Here is a 23,184-nt window from a genome sequence, read left to right as displayed (position 1 = left end):
CCACAGAATCAAACTGCCCCTCACAGCACTGTCTCTTCAAGTCTCACCGCAGCCATCTGAGCAGGGCAAGGGCAGGAAGGCATTATTTACAAGCCCCATTTTCTAGATGTGGCAACTGAGGTTCAGGGGGGCAATGACCGGCTAGGAACTGCGTGAGCCAGGATGGCTAGTCTGGGCCATTCGCACTGCCGCACGCGGCCAGCTGCCTTCTCAGAACACGTATCTAGGGGCTTCCCTGGTGGCGCAGTGGTTGAGAATCTGCCTGCCAATGCAGGGCACACGGGTTCCAGCCCTGGTCTGGGAAGATCCCACATGCCGCGGAGCAACTGGGCCCGTGAGCCACAACTACTGAGCCTGCGCGTCTGGAGCCTGTGCTCCGCAACAAGAGAGGCCGCGACAGTGAGAGGCCCGTGCACCGCGATGAAGAGGGGCCCCCACTTGCCGCAACTAGAGAAAGCCCCCAAAAAAAGAACCCGTATCTAGCACTTTCTACATACCGGGCACAGCAAACCCATGAGAATGGTACCACTGCCCTGCCTCACGGGTAAGGAAACCGGGGCTCAGGCAGGTTAAGTCATTTCTCCCAGCCTCTGAGTGCAGAAGTGTCAGGGATGTGGGATTCACACCCCAAACCCTGGCTCTTTCCGTGGCGGCCCCAGCCTCCCCCATTCACTGTGCCGCCTCCCCCGGCGCTCACTCTGCACGAGGGCGGCTCAGGGGCTCCCCAGGTCAGAACAGGGGCTCAGCTGGCCGGGTCTGGGGAGGTGGGATGGGGGACAGGTGGCCCTCACTGCCTCTTCTTCCTCCGTTCCTGTTGTCTCCTCCTGCTCAGCCTCTCAGCTGTACCACGGATTGCTCTGTGCCTGTGTGTGTGTGTGTGTGTGTGTGTGTGTGTGTGTGTGTGTGTGATGTGGCGAGGACCCTGATGTGGACCCGTGCATGCATGGGGTGGGTGTAGTGGACCCAAAGCTTCCCCTGAAGCTTGTATGTATTTGTGAGCCTGAGTGTGCCTGTGTGTCTCTGTAGTTTTGCTCATTTATCTTTACTTCGGGGTTTCCAAGATTCCCAGAGGAGAGGTGTGTGCACGTGTGTGTGCATGTGAGTGTGTGAGCACACACTCACAGAGGCTCCATGACTTTGTCTAGAGTCTGTTTTAGACTCCTCCTCCCACCTATTATCTGCTTTTAGGGCCCCAGCTCCTTTAGACTGGAAGTTTGAAGCTCTGGCCGCCCGCCTCCCCGGCCCCATCCCTCACCTTGAACTGAGGGTTCCCACAAAGCTCCCTCCAGGCTCCCTCTCGGTGACAGGCTTGTTGGGGTCAGAGCCCCAGGGGAGGGGGTGGGCGGGAGGGGGAGAAGGGCCAGTGGTCCAGAAGGCAGGGAATGGGGTAGAGACAAATCTACCTTTTGGGGCAGTCAAGGTACCAAGGGGCCTGGTGGGCCCTTCCCCTGGGTTGCGGTTCCCAGATTGGGCTCACAGCTCTGATACTTGCTGGGAAGACCAATTTGTTATTCCAAGCCTCGATGTTTTTCGTCTGTAAGTGGGGATAATTATACCCCACATCATAGGCCAGTTGTGTGGATAAACTACATAGAGCACTTATCGGAGCCTTGACACCCAGTAGGTAGACGACCAGCCCGGGGACCTGGTGGAAGGGAATCTGGAGATGGGGGAGGGCTCAGTGGGCACCAGCCAGGCCTGGGCATCCCTGAGCTGGTGGCAGAGAGAACTGTCATGCTGGGTTGTCCCCCAAATGCCCCTTTTCATGCTCATCACACCTGCACAGTATTGCACAGCAGAAGTGGGAGGAGTCATCACACTCCTGAAGCCCAGCCCTCTACGTGCACACACACACACACACACACACACACAAAATGTGGGCAAGGAGGAGAATAGAGGGAGTGAGCATGTTCAAGCCCTTTTCTCACTGGAAATGGAAACCATTTATGAGTGTCATTACTGATACCAATATATGTTAGATTTAAACCATAACAATAGCTAACGTAACAATAATGTTATAATTACAATAGCCCAAGAAATGCCATTACCTTGGTGATAATGCATCTACCTTGAGCATTTGCCATGTTATTACCTACCAGGTAAAGTACATAGTATCACTTTCATCCACTCCGAATCACCCTCTCGGAAAATTGAGGCCCAGAGAAGCCAAGTGATTTACCTAAGGTCACACAGCAAGGACGGGAACCTGGGGGTGTCTGTGTCCAGAGCCCCCCCTCCAGACACTGTCCTCAGCTGCCTCCACACTATGCAAGAGTCTCGGCCCTTACTCCCCCCTCCAGCCCTGGCACTCACCCCACCAGGACCCCAGACCCCCTTCAGGCTGCTGCATACCCCAGAGTCACTCACACACACCGGACTGTGGTGTTGCCCTGATGCAGGGGGAGGGGCCAGATGACCCTTGGAAAACCTCATGAGGCGGCAGTCTGTGTGGCTGAGCTCCAGCCTTGGGTTTTCTATTACCTAAGTTGCTGAGGAAGCCTGGGCCTCAGTTCCTGTAAGGTGGGGACAGACGGATGGCCCCAGAGCCTCAGCAGCACCCCCGCCAGCTCAAGGTCGGGCCCTTTTCCCTCACCCCTCTCGCTCCCTGACCTGCCTCTGGGCCATCACCAACCTGGCTGTGTCCCAGCAGAATGGCGAGATAGAGGCCGCAGGTAACTACGGAAGCCTGGGGGAGGGTCCTTGAAGGTGAGGCTGTTGCTGAGATGCCCCGTCCATGTGGCCCGGCCCTGCTGGAGCCAGAAGCACTTGGGGGGCTAGTCCCACTCTCAGCTGACCAAGATCTGAGCCAGAGGCCAGGCCACTTCTCCCCTAGCTCACTCAGCCCCACCCCTGTGAATAATGCCACTTGCCCCACGGAGCTGGGCCTCCCTGGGCTTTGATGATTTGGGGGGTGGCATCCATGGGTGGAAGAAAAGAAAGGGTTAAAGACCCATTCACCTAGACTTAGAGCACAGAAATGGCTATATTGCTGGCAGGAGGTGCCTTTCTAATCCACCATGTGCCCCCCAGCCTCCCAGTCCTGACCCTCCAAGTCTCCAAATCCATCCCTGACTCTCAGGATCCCCCCCCACCCAGGCCTTGGGGCCAGGGCTGGTCTCCCTCCCACCCTACACCAACCACAACAATAATTAATGCCAATGAACCCCAGCAAATAGAGATCTGGATCGCAGAAGGGAGGACTCCTCACTGCCCCGGGGTGGGGAACTCTGGAGGTCCCAGCAAGGCCAAACCCAGCATCATCTAACACCACAGCCCCCATGCTGTTGATGCCTGGGTAGGTCCATGAGCACCCAGCCTCTTGGGGTCAGAGAGGAGGGCTCACTTGTCTCAGGCTTGGACTGGAATCTTCTCCACCATCTATTTTTTTTTTTTTTTTAAGATTTATTTATTTATTTAGGCTGCGCTGGGTCTTAGTTGTGGCATACGGGAATCTTGTTTTTTTTTTTTTTTTTTTTTAGTTGCAGCATGAGGACTTCTTAGTTGCGGCATGCATGTGGGATCTAGTTCCCCGACTAGGGATCGAACCTGGGCCCCCTGCATTGGGAGCATGGAGTCTTACCCACTGGACCACCAGGGAAGTCCCTACCATCCATTCTTTTTAAAAAACTTTTTTATCTCTTCCTTCCATTCTCTCGAGTCAGGTTTCCTAATCTTTCCACGCAACCATCTAATCATTTATTCAACAAATGTTTACTGAGCACCTCCTATGTGCCACTCACCATGTGAGGCCCCAGGGAAGCAGTGCCGTCCAAAGAACAGGAAGGACCTGTCTCTCCACCAAGCCCCATCCCCTTCTCCTTCAGGCAGCCTGTTTTGACTCACACGAGCCTGTCCATCAGCTAGTAAATATTGAGCTCTGGTACAAGACACTGTGCTGGGCCCGATGGGTGTGTGAGTATGTGTTGGGGGGCAGGCAGGTTAGAAGTTATAGAGGAGTTTCAGGGAAACATAAGGAAGATGCGTGCAGGGTTGGTGCCCTTGGGAAGCTCCCAGTGCAGTTGGCGATGGGACCAAGACTGGCTGTGTGGCTGTTAATACCACTTGCTCTTCCCGGGCACATAGGAAGGCTACAGTCCCAAGTCTATCTGTAGTTATACAGTAAATCCTTGTTGCCTATCTATTTTATGTATAGTAATTTGTATCTGTTAATCCCATAACACAGGGAACTATGTTCAGTATTTTGTAATAACCTATAATGGAAAATAATCTGAAATGTATATATGTATATATATATACATATATATATATATATATATATATATATAACTGAATCACTTTGTTGTACACCTGAAACTAACACAATATTGTAAGTCAACTAGTACTTCAAGCTTTTTTTTGATTTTTAATTTGCATTTTCCTGGAGACTAATGACATGGAGCACCTTTTCATGTGCTTATTGGCCATTCGTACATTTTCTTTGGTGAACTGTCTATTCAAGTCTTTCGGATGTTTGTTTTTCCCCCCATCTCCCAACCCACAGCCCCTCCCCCTGCCATCTACACCCAAAGTACCCTCTTGTTCTAACTTTGTTCTAAATTAAGTCTGCTTCCCCCCAAGGAGGCTACCAGTCAGCCCCAGTCCACGGGGGTTCTTTGCTCCTCTGAGCTCCTCTAATACTTGTCCGCCTCTGCGACACAGCATTTGCCTCCTTCCAGCACCACTTAGATGTCCAGAGGGCAGCCCAGGCCTGGAGAGGGGCTTCCTGGTACCAGGAAGTTCCCCAGTCTATAGAATAAAAGCAGAAGGATTCCGCCCTTATAGAATTACAATGTTGCATGTTACTATCGAATATCCTTTTAAAAATTGTAGGTATCGGGCTTCCCTGCTGGCGCAGTGGTTAAGAATCCGCCTGCCAATGCAGGGAACACGGGTTCTAGCCTTGGTCTGGGAAGATTCCACATGCCGCGGAGCAACTAAGCCCGTGTGCCACAACTACTGAGCCTGCACACTGCAACTACTGAAGCCCGTGCTCCTAGAGTCCGTGCTCCGCAACAAGAGAAGCCACCACAATGAGAAGCCCGCGCACCGCAATGAAGAGTAGCCCCCGCTCGCCACAACTAGAGAAAGCCCGCGCACAGCAACAAAGACCCAATGCCGCCAAAAATAAATAAATAAAATTAATTAATTAAAAAAAAATTGTAGGTATCCCCTCCCTGAAAATGCTAGTATGTTTGAGAAGGAAGAATCTCTGATACAAACAAAAGATGGTTGGATTTAGAGGAGACTTCCTGGATTTGAGTTCTAGTTTTGCCATTTAGTAACTGTGGGGTGACTGTGGGCAGATCTGGGCCCCCATCAATTACATGGGGATGATGTCATCCTCACAGGGTTGTGGGGAATACACCAAACCTAAGAAGTACCCGGAAGTCAGTGGTAAACTGTAAGGAGCCAGACGTGTGTGTGGTGAGAATTGGCCTATTAAATTGTTAGCCCTTTTGAATACCGACCTGGTAAAGAAATCTTGTCCTTTCATAAAAAATTGGAGGGATAAACTCATACGAAATCGTGAAGGAAAACGCCAAGGAAGACAGAGGAATCAAAGTCTTCAGTGTTCCTGACCCTCTTTCACAGACTTCTCCTCCATCTCTTCCCTCCCGCCACCTTCCCCCTCTTCCTCCCCCTCCCCTCCCCCTCTCCAAAGGTCTCCTGGGGCCAGCGCTGCTGCCCTCACCATCCCAGACCTCATTTTTAAAAGGACTTCAATATAAAACCAGGGGGAAAGTTAAACAAAAAAGAAAAAGGAGAAAGGACCCTCAGAAGCCGAGAAGGGTGTTTGTGGGAACACAGTGGCTTGTGCTCCTGGGGCCAAGGCCAGCCTCCAGCAGCGCTGGGTCAGGGCCTGGGCTGATGGGAAGGGCTAGGACGCGTGCTGCTCCCAAGTCTTGGGGGCTGTTTGCCTTGGCCTTCAGACCCGGGCACCGCCCCCCAGTGAGCGGCACTGCAGAGGGACCCCACCTGGAATGGTGAGCTCTGAACGTGTTTTCTCTGTAGCTATCCCTTCTCACCCCCGAAGCCACTGGGCTGGGGAGCCAACGCTCCACGGGTCACCGCTGCTAAAGCCGGATTTAAAGGGGTGCCCCCACTACCCCACTGGTCTGGGTAGAGCGAGGCCTCGAATTTTCTGTCCCACGAATTCAAAAATATTTTCGTGCACTGTTTAAGGTACTGAAGATACAGCTTGAGCAAAATCGGCACAGTGCGGCCTGTCGGCACCAGCGTCCAGTCTGTCGGTGGAGACAGGGAACAAATGTCCGTGTCTTGTGTGGGAGAGGCCGCTAAGTGCTACTGAGAAAAATACTTAAGCTATGGGATAAAAATGGTACCACAAACCCGAGCGGGGTGCGGGGTCCGGGAGAACGCGAGGGAGTTATTTGAGATAGGCAATCAGGGAAGGCCCTCGGGGGTCTCCCCTGGGGTCTCTGTGCCCCCGCCCCGCCCCCGCCGGGGCCCCTGGATCGTGAGCTGCTTCTGGCTCCGGCTGGCCTCCCCACCCCCGCGCATCTGCGCGCTCCTCCTGCGGCGATTCTGGTCCTGCCCGCCAGGAGGGTGGCCCCGGGCCGGGTCGCCGCCGCCGCGCGCGCGGCAGGAGGAGCCCGGGCGCCCGGCACGCGCCCAGACACCGGGGGGCGGGTGATTCCAGCCGCGCGCGTGACTCCGCCCCGGCCCGCCCCAGCTCGCGCTCTGCGTCTAGCCCGCCCGGCGCCGCAGACGCTCCGGGTCCTCCGAGTCCTCCGCGGGCGCCGAGCCCGGCGCGCGGAGCCCATGGAACCGGCGCGGGGCGCGCTCCGCGCGAGCGGCGGGGCCGAGGCGCTGCTGGGCGAGCTGGAGGTGCGGGTCCAGGACGTGGTGAGGGTGAGCTCGTGGTGGGAGCGCCACGGCGTGGACTGCGCCATCCTTGCGCTCAACCTCCTCGCCTTGCCAGCCGGTGAGGGACACGGGGCCAGGGCGATCAGGGGCCCGGCTGGGATGGGGGCGGTGGGAGGCGGGGGAGGGAGACGGAGAGGGCTGGGGGGCGGCGGGGTGGGGGTAGACGGCGCGTGCCCGCGACTCCAGGACAGAGGGTCAACCCCGAAAGTCTAGTTGGGGTGTCCTGCCTGTGTCCCCAGAGGAGCCCTGATGGCACAAAGGGCAGTGGAGGAGAAAGTTGAGTCGAGTCAAGGAGAGGCAGGGAGGGATGAGGTGGCCTGGGGAAGGAGAGGATGCTCTAAGGGGACACCAGGGATGGGGTGAGGGGAGCGAGAGGGAGGATGGGAGCGTTCCCTGGACTTCTCCTGGCCTGGACCCCCCCACCATGCCCTCCACAGCATCGCTCCTCTGGCTGGGGTGCAGAATCAAGACTCCCAGCGTCTCCTTGGTGAGTTGGTGGGGCTGTTTTGTCCCAAATCCGGTAGAGAGAGCCAACCCGTGCCCCTCAGGCGATCATGGGACCTGCCTCACCGCTGTCTGTGGCGGCGGTCCTCAGGACTGGGCCTGCTTTGGCCTGGGCTCCCAGGGGTGCGGGCTGGGTTGTTTGGGCCCAGATCTCCAAGAGCCAGAGAAAGGCCCTGCCCTTACCGCTCCCCCTACACTAACTCTCCCTTCTCCATGCAGGGTTCCTGTGCCTGCGCTCTGAGAATCTTCTGGTCTTTGCCCTGGGCATCGCCATCCTGGGTGTGTGCCACTACACGCTCACTGTCAAGGGCAGCCACCTTGCCACTCATGGTGCCCTCACCGAGTCCAAACGCTGGAGCAAGATCTGGGTGCTTTTCTTTGTGGAGGTGAGCCTGGGACTGGGTGGGAGCAGCTGCTGGTACTGTGTGTGAGAATCCAGGTGTGTGCAGCTGTGTGTGCCCTCGAGGGCCGGCGGCTGCAGCTGTGGTCTGTGGGCCCAAGTGTGCAGCCTTCACTACGGTGGGTGTGTGTCTGTGTGTGTGCACGTCCCCAGGCCCTTGAGAGGGTAGAGGGCTGCATGAGGAATGATGAGTATTTAACTGCGGCAGCCGATGTGGTCTGAGCACCCGTTTCTCCTGGGGGCACCGGCTCGCCTCTCTGCAGCCCTGGGCCAAGGGTGGTGGAGCTTCCTCCTCCCACCAGGACACCTGTGGTGGGCAGGTCCTGGCTACACCTTCGGGGCCTCCTGGTTTTGCAATCAGGGTTTAGGATGTGAACCACGGACCAAAGGGCAGGCAAGCAGGGGCCTGGTGTCACAGCACCCCAGCTCTGCCATCTCCCGACACCTGGCAATGGCCAAGCCATCCTAGAAGCCCCCTGCTTCCCCAGGGCTGTACCAGGAAGGCGCCTCCTCTCTCCTGACCCCTGGCCCCCCTGCTTCCACCCCCTCCCCATGCTGCCTCAGCCTATGGGCACGGTCAGGAAGGCAAAGGTTTCTGGCCACGTTGCCCTTCTCTCTGGACTGGTCTCAGGTCTCCCAGTTCTTCTGAGAGCCCCTTCCCTCCTTTCCAGGCAGCCTCTCCCGTGGCCACCCAGGTCCCTTATGAACTAATATGAAAGCTGGTACCAAAAACAGCCCTTTTTTGCCAGGAACTGGTTACCATGACCAATTAACTCAATTATTAACTTTTTTAAAGAGCTTTTATTTATTTATTGGCCGTGCCTCGTGGTATGCGGGATCTTAGTTCCCTGACTAGGGATCGAACCCGTGCCCCCTGCAGTGGAAGTGCGGAGTCTTAACCACTGCCAGGGAAGTCCCTCAGTTATTAACTTTTAATGAAGTTATATAACTTTATAAAAGTCTACGTAACTGTACATACACACACACACGATGTTTTATAAAATTATACTGCATCGGTTGGGTGAGAGGAAGCATTTCCTGCCCAGAACTCTCCATTGCCCTCATTTTCCCCAAACCCATCTCTCCCACCTGCACACATTTCTTTTTCTTTTCTTTTCTTTTTTTTTTTTTTTAGTATTTATTTATTTACTTGGCTGCAAGGTTACCTGCGGTGTGTGGGATCTAGTTCCCTGACCAGGGATCGAACCCAGGCCCCCTGCATTGGGAGCGTGGAGCCTTAGCCACTGAAACACCAGGGAAGTCCCTTGCACACATTTCTAAAGCGCCAAGGACATGGGGGAACCAATGGGTCCTCAAGGTCCATTTCAAGACACTCTCCTTCCCAGGGACCCCTGGGCACTGGTCCCAACCAGACTCTAAGGTGCAGGCCCAACCCTGGAGCCAGGGTCAGATGCCCCCTAGGTTTGTCATCACAGGCAGGGGAGGAACCGGGCATGTTAGGCAGTCACATGGGACACGAGAGGGAGGGTTGGTTAGCTCTCTGTGGATTTGACAAAGCCATACTGAGTCCCAGGGGCCTGGGGGCAGCTGAGAAGGAGGAGTCTTCCCAGGTTCCCCAGCTGGAGGGCTCCAGGCGAACAGAGCGCGTGGCCCACCCTGAAGGACCCAGGCAGCCTGGTGGTTGCACCTCCTCTTGTTCCCTGGGACCCAGGGCAGTGGCCTCATCTTTGCCTCTTTGTCCCTTGAGCTCCTGGCACAGGGCTGAACTCAAAATTTGTTGACCATGACCCTGCAGGTGATGGGGGGACAAGGTCCAGGGAAGAGCCAGCTGCTGGAGGGTCACAGCCTAGAGGTGGCTGAGCCCCCCCATAGTGGTGGTGGGGGGGCTTGGCTGCCACGCCCGTGTTGTGACAGAGGCTGCTATGCTGCAATCAGCTGCGGGCAGGTCACAGATTTCTCAGAAGGCCAACCTGAGTGGGAGGCCTCCACTCTTCCATGCCCCCATCAAGGCATGGCTCTGGGCACCCTCTGGGGAAGATCCAGCTCCCAGTGAGAAGGAGGGGTGGCTCCACCTCCTCAGCCCATGGCATGGGTGGGGCGAGTGGAGTCCTTGGTCTTGTCTGCCAGGCAGGGGACAGTGTCAGGGACACTTTGGACACAACGGCTGCCTTTGGACCAGCATCTAAGTGTTAGTTTCCTCACCTAATAAATGAGAATAATAACGTTACCTCCTGTGTGAAGCCAGCATGAGGATTAAACGAGACATCCTAGATCTTCATTTGGGGTTTGGGCCTGACTCTTCAATGTTTGCTTCGAAGTAACAAGTTTCTTTTTTTTTTTCCTCTGGAGGGAACACAGTCAACTGCAAGGAAAGGGTCAGTAATTTAAAAAAAAATTTTTATTTATTTATTTTGGCTGCGCGGGGTCTTAGTTGTGGCACTCGGGATCTTAGCTGAAGCATGCGGACTCTTAGTTGCGGCATGCAGGATCTAGTTCCCCAACCAGGGATCGAAGCCAGGCCCCCTGCATTGGGAGCGTCTTACCCAGAGGACCACCAGGCTAGTCCCAGGATTAGTGATTTTTGTTGTTATTTGTTTTGTTTTGTTTGTTAGCGGTTTATTTTTAACTGAAAGGTTGACCAACTTATGCAAAGCTCAGTGGAGCTGTGTGTGTGTGTGTGTGTGTGTGTGTGTGTGTGTTGACGGGGCTGTTTGTTGAGGCCCTGGACCACCACCTGTCCTTTGCATCACGCAAAGGACCAGCTCTCGACGTGCAGGATCTCAGTGGACGACCTGGGACCCTCGTGGATCCCTGGCTCTCCCCGTGTGCCACGTCCTGTTGTCTCTCTGTAATCCTCCTCTTGTTGGCTGCCTGTGCTCTTCCCAAACCGTGACCCTCAGGAGGCAGCATCACTACAGAAGAATCTAGTCCGCTAGTTGCAGCCTCAGGTGTCAGCTGAATGTCACTGGCTTTCCTGGGGCACCCAGCTTTTGCCTGGTTTGTCTGAAGGTCTGCTGTCAAGAGCTGGGGGTGAGACAGGTCACTCTGACCCATCAGATCTGAGGGGAGGAGCGGGCAGGATGGAGGGGGTGGTTGACATCCAGGTGGCCGTTGTTTCTCTGCAGAAGTATCCAAAATCATACGCCAGGGAGTTCACCCACACCAGGATGGACTTCCCTCTGAAGACCCATTTCCAGGCTACCCCAGAATGTTCCATTTCCCCTACCAGTGTACTTCTGACCCTCTACCTTGCCCACTGATTACCCTGGCCTGGGCTATGTCATAGGGACTACTAGTTATATTCTTGGGGACTGCCAGTCAAAGGCCACAGGAATGTGGGGGGCAGGCTGGGGCGGGCAGGCCCCCATGGTTTAAGTACTGAAGCTTGGGAAAGATTTTTTTTTAATTTATCTTATTGAAGTATAGTTGATTTACAATGTTGTGTTAATTTCTACTATACAGCAAAGTGATTCAGTTTTCCATATATATATATATATATATATGTATACACACACACATTCTTTTTCATATTCTTTTCCATTATGGTTTATCACAGGATATTGAATATAGTTCCCAGTGCTATACAGTAGGACCTTGTTGTTTATCCATGCTATGTATAATAGTTTGCATCTGTTAATCCCTAACTAACTCCCAATCTATCCTTCCCTCATTCCCCCCCACCCTTGGCAACCACAAGTCTGTTCTCTACGCCTGTGAGTCTGTTTCTGTTTCGTAGATAAGTTCATTTGTGTCACATTTTAGATTCCACATATAAGTGATATCGTATGGTATCTGTCTTTCTCGTTCTGACTTACTTCACTTAGTATGATAATCTCTAGGTCCATCCATGTGGCTGCAAATGGCATTATTTCATTCTTTTTTATGGCTGAGTAGTATTTCATAGTATATATATACCACATCTTCTTTATCCATTCACGTGTCACTGGGCATTTAGGTTGTTACCCTGTTTTGACTATTGTAAATAGTGCTGCAATGAACATTGGAGTGCATGTATCTTTTCGAATTATAGTTTTCTCCAGACACATGCCCAGGAATGGGATTGCAGGATCATATGACAACTCTATTTTTAGTTGGGAAAGATTAACTCCTGCAGTCAAGAGGGCTTTAGGGACTCCCTTGCAAGTCACTCACTATCAAGATGTTCCCCTGAGTAGGAGCGAACAGGCTGTACCAGTTACTAGGTTCCACTGTGTCTCAACTTCAAACCGTCCTTCTGAAGTCGGCTTTGTGCTACGGGGGTGGAGTCACAGATGGTCCACAGAGACACAGGCCAGCTCTGCCCAGGGGGAGCGGTGTCACGCAGGGAAATGCCGTCACCTTCGTTCCAGTCCCGTGTGGTGGTGGTGGAAACAGAGCCGAGAACCCCCAGCCTGGTCATGATGCTCGAATGCTCTCTTGCCACGAGGTCACGGTGGCCGTTATCCTCTGGGCCGCCTCTGATCTTCTTTCTGTTCGGCCCCTCCCGCCCCCGAGGGGTGGTAATCTGAGTTTGCACCGCTGTGATTTTTAAGTTTTTTAATTAAAAGGTTTAGCAGGCAAACTCAGATCTGTAGTACAAAATATACTTTAAAAAAAAAAAAAAACCTTTTTATTTTTGAAAAAATTATAGATTCATAGGACATTGCAAAAATAGATCAGAGAGGACAGAGGTCCAGTGGATCCTTCACCAGTTTTCCCCCAATAGTTACATTTATGTAAATGTCATTCAACAGCAAACCCAGGACGTTGACCTTGGTGTGTGTGTGTGTGCGTGTGTGTGTTTGTGCCATTTTATCACATGTGCAGATTTGCAAAATGTACTTTTAAGGGTTCTCGTGGTGATTCCAACTCCTGAGGGTCTCTAAAAGCCTGCCTCTGGGTGGGCTTGCCCACTGGCCCCCAGAGGCCGAGGACCCGGGAGCAGGATCAGGTGGTCGTCTGTGGGTGGCAGCACTTAGTCTGAGGAGTGTCCCTAGGGGGAGGGGCTTGGAGGGAAAAGGGTGGGGCTGCTCCCAGGGGCCCAGTGGCTGCCCAGTTGGGAGGGGAGTTTGGAGGGAGGCTGGGTTTGCTGCGGAGCTTTTGGGGGCTGAGACAGTGTTGGTCCCAAATGTCAATAGTGCCGAGAACCCCTGGTGAGAGTGTCCAGAGGAGACACTGACAGGACAGGGCTCCTGCTTCCAGGCCCAGAAGCGGGAAGGTGGCTGCAGGCTGAGCAGAGGTACAGATAAAGGCACGGATCTGGGAAGAGCATAGTGCATGAGGGACCCACAGAAACCTGGAGTCACTAGAATCTCATGGGGACTCTGGAGTAAAGGGGACAAGGAGGCCCATGGGCCAAGCAGAGGAGCTGGGAGTTTCTAGGGACGAGGCCTGAAAAGGGAAAGAATTTCATGAGAGCCGCTTGATAGGATCAGCCCGACCACATCCAGGCCGCTCCCAGCAGGACGAGGCACTCCAGGCTCCTCTGGCTTCCGCCCTCACCGCGGCCCCTCTGTTATCCAAAGGTGCTAACACATCACTGTTAGCGGGAGAGCCTGCATGGTACCCGAGGACTCGCGCTCAGGGACTTGTGTTCTCACTGAGTAGGGCTGCCAGAAGTAGCAAATAAAAATCCAGGATGCGGGACTTCCCTGGTGGCGCAGTGGTTAAGAATCTGCCTGCCAATGCAGGGGACCATGGGTTAGAGCCCTGGTCCGGGAAGATCCCACATGCCGTGGAGCAACTAAGCCCGTGTGCCACAACTACTGAGCCTGCACTCTAGAGCACGCAAGACACAACTACTGAGCCTGCGAGCCACAACTACTGAGCCCGCGTGCCACAACTACTGAAGCCTGCGCACCTAGAGCCCATGCCATGCAACAAAGAGAAGCCGCCACAATGAGAAGCCCGTGCACCTCAACAAAGAGTAGCCCCCGTTCGCCACAACTACAGAAAGCCCGTGCACAGCAATGAAGACCCAACACAGCCAAAAAAAAAAAAAATCCAGGATGCCCAGTGAACTTTGGTCTTCAGATAAACAAGAAATGAAGGCAGTGTTTGGGATATATGTCTATAAAAAATGATTGGTTCTTTATCTGAGATTCTGATTTATGTGGGTGCCCTATACTTTATCTGACAAACCAATTGCTGAGGCCTGTGGAGCCCCCCGCAAACTCTGAAGCCAGTGTGAAGGGGTTGCTCAGCCCGGGGGTCAGTGAGAGAGGGTCTGGAGGGAGGAATGGACGCTGGGCAGACTCCAGCCTGGAGTCCCTCCTGCCTGAGGGATGCGGCCGCTGCGACGACCCCCAGCCCCTCCTTCTCACCTGGTCCGTGCCTGTGGCCCTCTTCTCCTGCCCCGTCTCTGGAGCGGCCCCACCATGCCCCAGGCCTTGAGCTGGAAACTTGGCCCTTGTCTTGATGCCTCCTCCTCCCCCGACTCCTCACCCTTCCCCCAGATCCCACCCTCCATCCCTGCTCTTCCACTCCTCACCTCTCTCAGTGGCCACACCTACAGCCTCCGGCCCATCACCTGCCTCGTCCTGCCCCTCCCCTTCCAATCCAGTAAAGTGACCAATTCGAAACCCAACTTTGTGTCATAATCTTATAGTGAAACCCAACTTTGTGTCATAATCTTATAATGATGGTTTTTAATCCTGCAAAGTATTGTTTGTTTAAAAAAAAGAAGAGGAGAATATTAGGTAACCACCTTTGGCTGCTGGCAGGGGTCTGAGCATGCCTAAGTGAAAAAACAACTAAATGAATGAATGAGAGGTCTGGGGCCTCTGATTTTAGCTGAGAGGGGATGTCCAGAGGAATTATACTGACATCCGCCCCACACACACTCTGGCCACTTGCAGAGCCTGAGTGCGGCTAAGGGGTCTAGGCTCTTTAGTCTTCCTGAGGGTACAGAGGGTAGTGATGTCAAGAAGCTTCTGGAACTTTCTCTGGGTCTGGATGGGAGAGCCTCTTGGGTGAGACCTGTAAGTAATCCTGTACGGCAGGATCGTCTGTAGCACGTGGCTACATCCTCCCGCCCCCTGATGGGTGCAAGTGAGACACACCGCAGTCCACGTCCAATCTCTCCTTCTCCCAAACCCACCGCGTTCCTTCTGGTTCTGGAAAGAACATCTAGATGGGAGGGAGAATTCCAGTCATAGAAACAGCCTCAAATCTCTTCTTAGTTATATAAAAAGGCAAAGCGCACAGACTCTGGAAGCCTGTGCTGAGTCACAAATCGTGTGTTACGTCGGACCACACAGGTGGCTCATCCCCGCCCCCGCCCCCCATTCCCGCGTCTGGGCACGTGGCTGAGCACCTGGCCCTACCAGGCCCCTGAGGGTCAAGTTCTTACCAGGCTTAGTAGGGTTCAGGCCCCAGGTTGTTTCTGGCCTTGCTACTCAAAGTGTGGTCAGCGAGGAGATGTGGAGCTTGGGCCAGAAGGAAGAGCAGATCGCTGCATTCAGCTGATGTTTCTTCAAGAAAGAAGCAATGCAGACAAGATTGGCCCTCAGAGCAGAAGTACGAGGAAGGAGCAGTTAAAAACAGTCGCTTCGGGCTTCCCTGGTGGCACAGTGGTTAAGAATCCGCCTGCCAATGCAGGAGACACAGGTTCGAGCCCTGGCCCGGGAAGATCCCACATGCCGTGGAGCAACTAAGCCCGTGCGCCACAACTACTGAGTCTGTGCTCTAGAGCCCGCGAGCCACAACTACTGAAGCCCGCGTGCCTAGAGCCCATGCTGTGCAACAAGAGAAGCCACTACAATGAGAAGCCCACGCACTGCGAGGAAGAGTAGCCCCTGCTCGCCGCAACTAGAGAAAGCCTGCATGCAGCAACGAAGACCCAACACAGCCAAAAATAAATAAATAAATAAATTTATTAAAAAAAAAAAAAAAGTCGCTTCTTCTGGTTACAGAACCGTGAGATTCAAAACACACTTGCAGGCCTTGGACAGAGGCAGCCTGGCCTCTGAGGAGGTCCTGGCAGACCCCGGCGGAGGCCCCTTTGTTAAACCAACTGCCTGGCCCTCTTGAGCAGCAGGTCCTTCCAGACCAGCAGGCCTGGAAGAGACATCACTTTAATTGACAGGTTACCTGCCCACCTTCTGCAGCCTCCCCCAGGTTCTGTCCCTTTGCAAGGTTACGAAACCAGAGAGCAAACCCACCCCTCTGTGGGTTACATCATCTGAGAGCAAAGCACCTCTCCTGTTTTTGTGAACTCCACAGGCACACTGTCGCTGAATCAGCATTTACCTTCACATCCTCTGCCTTGAGAGGGGCCCATACAGTGTTGGTTTGACTATCTTCCCCTGTCTGTTGTGAAACGGCCGTTGTGACATCATATCCTACTTTTTGGCTTCATTTCGTTCCAAGGGAGAGAGTCTCTGCAGACAGTGGGAAGACAGTGTCGTTCCTTATCTGTCTTCTCGTGGTTTTGTCTCTGCTGCCCGGACTCCAAGCCTGGGTTCATGCTCTGTTGCAGTAAGTGACTCATCCCAGGGGTTTTATGCCTTATCTTGGATGGAACCAGGGTTCAAATCCCACTTCTGTCACCTACTTAGCTGAGTAAGCTGGGGTGGGCATGTGGCCTCTATCTCAGTTTCTGCTTCTGTCAGCTGTGAATAATAAGAGCACTGATGATAATAATAATAATAATAATAACCCTCCCCCACCCCGCCAGGCTTAAGATTAATGAGTTACATGTGTAATGTGCAGAACGCTGAACACTCAGCTGAGTGTGTTCTGCTGTCTGTATGGGGCTCACAGTGACTGGCACTGGGAAACCCTTCACGTCCTCCTGGAAACAGGCGGGCAGCATCTTCAATAAAATTAGCAACATCTTCTGGCTTGGATAAAATATTAGAAGAGGCTGATGGCTGCATGTTCATTTGCATATATTTGCATAAGAAACACCTTAGCGCCTCTTTTACATTCAGAATGACTGCTCTTGGAGTCAGAGCTGCTGCTGCTCACTGCCAGCTTCAGAGAATCCCACAGGGGGTCACGCCAGAGAAGAGTCACCCCCTAGGAAGAAGTGGACTCTTGGCCCCCACCAGGGAACCCTCATGGACTGTTCAGAAGATGGCCTTTCTTCGCCCCCAGACCACTCCTGCACCCCTCCCCCCACTGCTGTGGGCCCAGAATGCAAAGCAGTGTTATGAAGGTACAGATGTTTCAAAGATAAACACTCACAAAATAATTGGCAACACATGCCAGGAGCTTTACCTGCAGTGTGTCCAATCCTCAGGCTTGCAGGCTGCAATCACGGGGGGCTGTGCACGCCAACTGCTTTGCACGCCAAGTGGACGCAGTTGCTTTGACTGGCTGCCACTCTGTGGTCGTGGATCCCTGAGAGTTGATGGTCAAGGCTGATGAGCTGTGGGTGGAAGGCAGGAAGGCCCTGGAAATGCGTGGTCTGGGGAGGGAGGGTGTTTTCAAGGCTCCGAAGAGCCTGCTTTGCTCGCCTGTGCCTGATACGGACCCCAGCGCCCTTTCTGGCTCCCTCCTCTAGGTATGCACGTCCTTCACTGCAGAGCACGCCAAGTACGGACATGTCAAGATGCACCATGGCTACACCAATGTGCTGGGCCTGGGGGACTCGAGCACGTGGAGGCTGCCCTGCCTCAACCGCTACGTCTACATGTTCCTTGCTCCTCTCTTGATCCCCATCATAACCCCGCTGGTGGCTGTCGGTGAGTATGCCAGGCCTGGGCCCTGCAAAGATCTCGTTCCCCCTTTCCTTCCTTCCTCTCCTGGCTTCATGGAGGAAGTGAGAAGCCCTGAGTTAAGACCAGACAGAAACTTTCTGAGACAGCCAGGCAGGGTGGAAAGAACCTTGGTCCTGGGGCCAAGTCTGGCTCTGCCACTTACTGGCTGGTGACCACAGGCAGGTAACTTAACCTCTCTGAACCTCAGGTTCTTACCTGCTCGTCAAAGATGGTGTGAAACAATTCCACTTATTATATGAGGTATCTAAAGTAGTCAAACTCATTGAAGCAAAGAATAGAATGGTGGTACCAGGGGCTGAGAGGAGGGGAACATGGAAAGTCCCTGTTCAATGAGCATGAAGTTTCAGTTATGCAAAATGAATAAATTCTAGAGGTTTGCTATATAACACTGCGCCCATAGACAACAGTACTGTATCACACACTTTAAAACCTATGTGGATAAATCTCATGTTAAGTGTTCTTACCACAGTAAAATAAAATAAAAGTTTAAAAAACTCTGTGGCTACCTGAGAAGACTAGAAAGTTGCATGGGAAGGCATCAAATGCCTAAATAAATAAATGAATAACCTTTACTCTTTATATTTGATTTACAAACCTCATTTACCATCATCTTGTTGTCTATTTAATAACCACTGATCATGTTATAAACATTCACTTGTGTTGTTTATTAAATACTTTTTTTCTAAAAAAAAAAAAAAAGGATGGTGTGAAAGCATAATGAGGTCATAGATGTAAAAATGCTTTCTAAATGCCTCACACTCTATTGCATGTTATAATTTTTAGTATCATAGGAGCAATATCATATGGTGGAAAGAGCAGGGGCTAGGGGACAGCCAGACCTGGGCTCAAGTCCCAGGCCACCACTTACTATCATACTGACCTGGGTCACGTTGCTTAATGCTCTGTTTTTTCATCCATTAAATGGGTGAACCAAAAAAAAAAAAAAAAAAAAAAGGGAATTCCCTGAAGGCCCAGTGGTTAGGACTCAGTGCTTTCACTGCTGGGGCCTGAGTTTGATCCCTGGTCAGGGAACTAAGATCCTGCAAGCCGCGCGGCCAAACAAAAAAAAAGAAAATGGGCGAACCTACTTTTCAGGTCTGTGTATGGATGAACTGAACACCTCGGTCACCCTAGTTTGCACTATTGAGCCACCAGGGAGCCAACTCATGTTGGATCGGAAACTTGCCGACCCCTCCCTCTATTTCTCGCCCCTTCTGGCAGAACGGCTGAGAGAGGTGGAGCTCAGGACGGCCCTGCGGACGCTTGGCCTGATTTCCCTGGGCCTTTATTCTCACTACTGGCTGCTCCTGAATGTATCTGGCTTCCAGAGCCCCAGCTCAGCCCTGGCCTGCATGCTCATCACCAGATCCCTGCTGGCCCACCCTTACCTTCACGTCAACATCTTCCAGGTGAGGCCTCCCCCACCCTGAGTGCTGGGGGGCTACAGGGATCGCTCTCCAGGGTGCCAGGCTGGGCTCTAGGTTCTGGGAGGAGAGAGAGGCCACCTGAGGAAGCATCCCTCCACCTCCCCCGCCCACCCTCTCTCTTCCTTTCTCTCTGTGGGTCATCACAGAGTTTTGGTCCCAGGTAAGGAGCTTCTCTTCAACACTGGCTGCCATTCACACACAGATCAGAGATTTATTAAGAAGCTTCTATGTGTAGGTTACTTGATTAAGCTCTGTGGGGACACAAGTGAATAGGACCCCAGCGCCTACCTCCAGGGCTCTTACTGTGATAAGCCCAAGGGCCATCGCAGAGGTCCCGGCACACACGTGTCGAGGCAGGCAGATGGAGGAGCTGGAGACGAAGGTCTTCATGGGAGGCCAGCAGCTCAGCACTCAGTTCTGGGCCATGTCCAGGGATGGTCACCTCCCTGCTCCCGGGACCAGTGAAGACCCCGGGTTAGAGCATCCTGCATATGACCATCCCAGCACTTACCACACTGCCATTAATGACTGAATCCCATGACATAATCCCATAGTTGTGTCCCATCTGCTTGTCCCGCTAGAGCAGAAGCTCCCGTTCAACTTCTGCATCCTCTAGACCGAGGACAGTGCCTGGCAGAGCAGGCGTTTATACATCTTTTTTTTTAATAATACATTTATTTATTTATTTATTTTTGGCTGCATTGGGTCCTCGTTGTTGCACGTGGGCTTTCTCTAGTTGCGGTGAGCGGGGGCTACTCTTTGTTGTGGTGCGCGGGCTTCTCATTGTGGTGGCTTCTCTTGTTACGGAGCACGGGCTCTAGGCACGCGGGCTCAGTAATTGTGGCGCACGGGCTTAGTTGCTCCACGGCATGTGGGAGCTTCCCAGACCAGGGCTCGAACCCGTGTCCCCTGCATTGGCAGGCGGATTCTTAACCACTGCGCCCCCAGGGAAGCCCTATACATCCTTGTTGAATGAAAAAATACACAAGGATGTGCAAACTTGATCTTGAACCACGAGCAGGATTTTGACTGGTGAAAAAAAGCAGAGAAGGGTCTCTTTGGGATGCAGGCACAGGGACATGAGGGACAGCGGTGGGCAGTCGTGGGCTTAGAGGACCACGAGATCAGAGAGGCACCCAGGCCAAGCCCTTCACTGCACAGATAGGGAGAGGGACCCAGAGACGGGCGAGACTCAGTGAGGGGCACAGACAGGGTCGCATCGGAGCTGGGTGGAGAACCTCAGCTTCCTCACGCCTCTACTGGGTCCTGCTGGAGTGGGAGGTGAGGAAGGCAGAAGAACCCACGGGTCCCCGGGTGCTAGCTGAGGATGCCTGAGGTGGGGTGGGGAGGCACAGGGCTGCCCGGCCCAGCCCCAGGGCGTGACCCTTGTGTCTGTCACAGCACATCGGGCTGCCCATGTTCTCCCGGGACAAGAAGCCCCAACGGATTCACATGATGAGCCTGGGGGTGCTTAACCTGCCCCGGCTGCCCGTGCTGGACTGGGCGTTCGGCCACTCCCTCATCAGCTGCCACGTGGAGCACCACCTCTTCCCCAGGCTCTCCGACAACATGTGCCTGAAGGTAGATGAGGGTCGGGTTGCGGGGGGCTTGGATGAAGAAACTGTCTCAGGGTGGAGGGGGAGTCACCTTCGGGGTTCTCTAACCAACTGGCCTGGTCAGAGGTTCCCAGGAAGGTCAGTCCAGTGTACAGGCAGCAGTGTGGGTTTCTGATCAGAGACACCTGGTTTTCTTACTAGCCGTGTGGCTCTGGGCAAGTTAACTGAATGTCTCTGAGCCTCAGCTTCCTCATCTGTAAAATGGGACTAAGTAGTGCTTACGTTGACAGGCTTTGAGGATGAGATGAAGAAATGGATCTGAAATGTTGGGCCCACCGTAGGTGCTTGGTGAAAAGGAGCTGTGGTTTATCCCCCTGTGCAAAGGAGGACGGTCACAGATTCGGGAGCTCCAGAGAAGGGTGCTGGGGAGAAGCCCTCCCTTTCCCTTGCCTGCTGGAAATGGGAGGCGGGAACTCTCCAAGCCCCTCAGCTCCTCCGGAGCGTGACGGGACAGAGCAGACAGGAGCGGGGTGGGGCTGGGCAGAGGAAGGGTCCCAGTGGGGATGGGCCTGCCCACAGTCCCGGCTCAGCGGCCCCTCCTCCCGCCCACCTTCTGGCAGGTGAAGCCCGTGGTGTCCCAGTTCCTCCGTGAGAAGCAGCTGCCGTACAACGAGGACTCCTACCTGGCTCGCTTCCGGCTGTTTCTCCACCACTACGAGGAGCTCATGGTGCAGACCCCTCCCATCACAGAGCTGGTGGGGCTGCAGTGAGGGGCGGCTGGCACAGCCACCCCGCTCTCCCTTCCGGGCCCACCCCCGCCTCTCCTGCCTCTGCCGGCCATCCCTGGGGCTGGGAGGGCGCAGGCCCTTGCCCAGTGGGTGTGGCTCGGTTGCCTGGAGTGTGGAGGCGCGGGGTGGGCAGCGAGGCGGGGAGCTCATGCTGGGGGGCCTGGGGGGTCACCTGCCCTGCTTGCTTTCCCGGGTTTTGAGGAATATCTGGAGGAAAGGAATAAAGGTGGCTGGGCATTCTGGTCAATCTGGACCTCAGCCAACTTCATCTCAGGACTAAACAGCTGGATTCCTCCCCTGCTCGCTCTGAGCCTTGGTAGGGCTATAGGACCGGGGTAAGGAGGGGCCCTATGTAGGGGGCAGGCTAGGAGAGGACACCGAGAGAGAAGGGTCCGCTCCCTGGTGCCAGGGAGCCCCACACTTGGTTGGCCACTGCTTCTTCCTGTGCCCTTGAGGTTCTGGCCCCTAAGGAGCCCTCTCCCCAGGGACCACAGGGAGAGGTTACCTTTGGCAGACCTTCCTAATCTTTCAGCCCGGAAGCCTGTGCAAGACACTGGCTCAGCAGCTCCCAAGACCCACAGCATCTGTGAGATCAAAGTGTGTGTTTTGTGGGGAGGGCACTCCAGGCGAAATAAGGGGAGAAAGGGTATAAATCGCTTTGAGCGTGACCTTGGCTAGCTCTAGAAGTCTGCTTTGTTCCATGATGTTTACAAGGGGTGGAAGAATTCTCAATTGGGAGAGAGAGAAAATTACTGGGAGGGTCGCTGAGGCTGGAGAGCGGTTACGGGAACAGGGTCTGGAGGTCAGATGGCCTTAGAGCGGAGAGGAAGGAGGGGAAGGAGTGTGTGTGTGGGGGCTGCGGATACAAGAGCTGGGAGTCCAGGGCTAGGCCTGGCTGTGAAAGGATGGTCTGCAGCCTGGGAACGAGGTGGGAATATAAGAGAACTACCGGTGCCAGCCGCAGGAAGAGGTCCAGGTACTGGGGACACCACTGAGATTCAGCCCAAAGCGGGCAGCCTTGAGACAGGGCTGGGAGCTGCCCTGGCTGGAGGCTGGAATAGAGGGTGGGAGGAAGGGCCGGGCTGGAGGCTGATGGAGGAACAGAGGGGGAGGCCCAGCCTGTGACAGGAGGCCAGAGCAGTTAGTTTAAGCACGGTTTCTCACCTCAGCACTGTGACATTTTGGCCAGGTAGTGCTTTGTCGCTGGGGGCCTCTCCTGAAGCAGCGTCCCCAGCTTCTATCCACTAGGTTCCAGGAACCCAAGTTGTGACCATCAAAAATGTCTGCAGACACTGCCAAATGTCCCCTGGGGGGCAAAAATCATCTCTGGTCGAGGACATGCAAGTCTATTCTGAGCACACAATTGCCTTGTTTTTCAGTGAAGTCCTTGGACGAGGTGAAGGGGGTGGTGACCCTGAAGATGGGGAGGCTAAATGCCTGCAAATGGGATGGGCTGAGGGGTCAGAGGGCAGGTGAAGGCATTCTCTAAGCCGGGTCCTGTTAGGGAACCCATCTCTGGTGTGGCCTTAGGTGGCTCTGCTGGGGAGCTGCCACTGGCCCGTCCAGAGCCATTACCTTCTCCACCCTGCGCTCCTGTCCCGAAGCCCACACCCCCTGTCCGGCGCCCTCTCCTACAGCTACAGCTCTCACTACTTCTGAAACAGTCCCTCCTTTTGCTCCTTCTGGGCCTGGGGTGGTAGTGGCTTCCAGCTATTGCTAGCCCTGGAGGGGCTACACCACAACCTGCGTCCTGCTACACCTCTGCACAGAGTTCCTTCATTAAACTCTCTTCAGTCAGCCCCTCTGAGCACGCCATCTGTTTCCTGCTGGGAGGCTGACTGATAGAGCAGAGGTTTGGATCCAAGCAGCCCTCTTGGAACGAGGCAGGCTTGGCAGCCTCCCCCGCCTACTTTATATATATATATATATACTATAACATATCGCTGCTCTTTTGAA

General features: G+C 54.0%; 2 protein-coding genes across 2 annotated transcripts in view; one reads left to right on the top strand and one right to left on the bottom strand.

Annotated features, from left to right (window-relative positions):
• OTOP2 (otopetrin 2) overlaps window positions 1–10,044 on the bottom strand; it is a 30,581-nt gene extending 20,537 nt beyond the window's left edge. Inside the window, exon 1 of the mRNA XM_068529528.1 lies at window positions 9,982–10,044. The gene's annotated coding sequence lies outside the window, so the exon portion shown is untranslated. The remainder of the gene's footprint in view (window positions 1–9,981) is intronic.
• On the top strand, window positions 6,776–21,530 carry FADS6 (fatty acid desaturase 6). Its single transcript, XM_068529532.1, has 6 exons — window positions 6,776–6,946; window positions 7,612–7,778; window positions 17,241–17,421; window positions 18,679–18,866; window positions 20,286–20,465; window positions 21,061–21,530. Exons 1-6 carry the CDS (start codon window positions 6,784–6,786, stop codon window positions 21,208–21,210), a joined length of 1,029 nt encoding a protein of 342 aa, XP_068385633.1. The 5' UTR covers window positions 6,776–6,783; the 3' UTR covers window positions 21,211–21,530.
• The last annotated feature ends 1,654 nt before the right edge of the window (window positions 21,531–23,184 follow it).

The sequence above is a fragment of the Eschrichtius robustus genome, chromosome 20, assembly GCF_028021215.1.
Source record: "Eschrichtius robustus isolate mEscRob2 chromosome 20, mEscRob2.pri, whole genome shotgun sequence".
NCBI lineage: Eukaryota > Metazoa > Chordata > Mammalia > Artiodactyla > Eschrichtiidae > Eschrichtius > Eschrichtius robustus.
The sequence above is the reverse complement of the archived record's forward strand: the minus strand, read 5'-3'. Positions and strand labels throughout refer to the sequence as shown.

Bases quoted from the DNA above. Each gene is read 5' to 3' on its own strand.
- FADS6 (XM_068529532.1), top strand. From the start codon at position 6,784: ATGGAACCGGCGCGGGGCGCGCTCCGCGCGAGCGGCGGGGCCGAGGCG. The intron at 7,779-17,240 runs GTGAGCCTGGGA...TCCCTCCTCTAG, and splicing joins GGGTGCTTTTCTTTGTGGAG to GTATGCACGTCCTTCACTGC. The intron at 17,422-18,678 runs GTGAGTATGCCA...CCCTTCTGGCAG, and splicing joins AACCCCGCTGGTGGCTGTCG to AACGGCTGAGAGAGGTGGAG.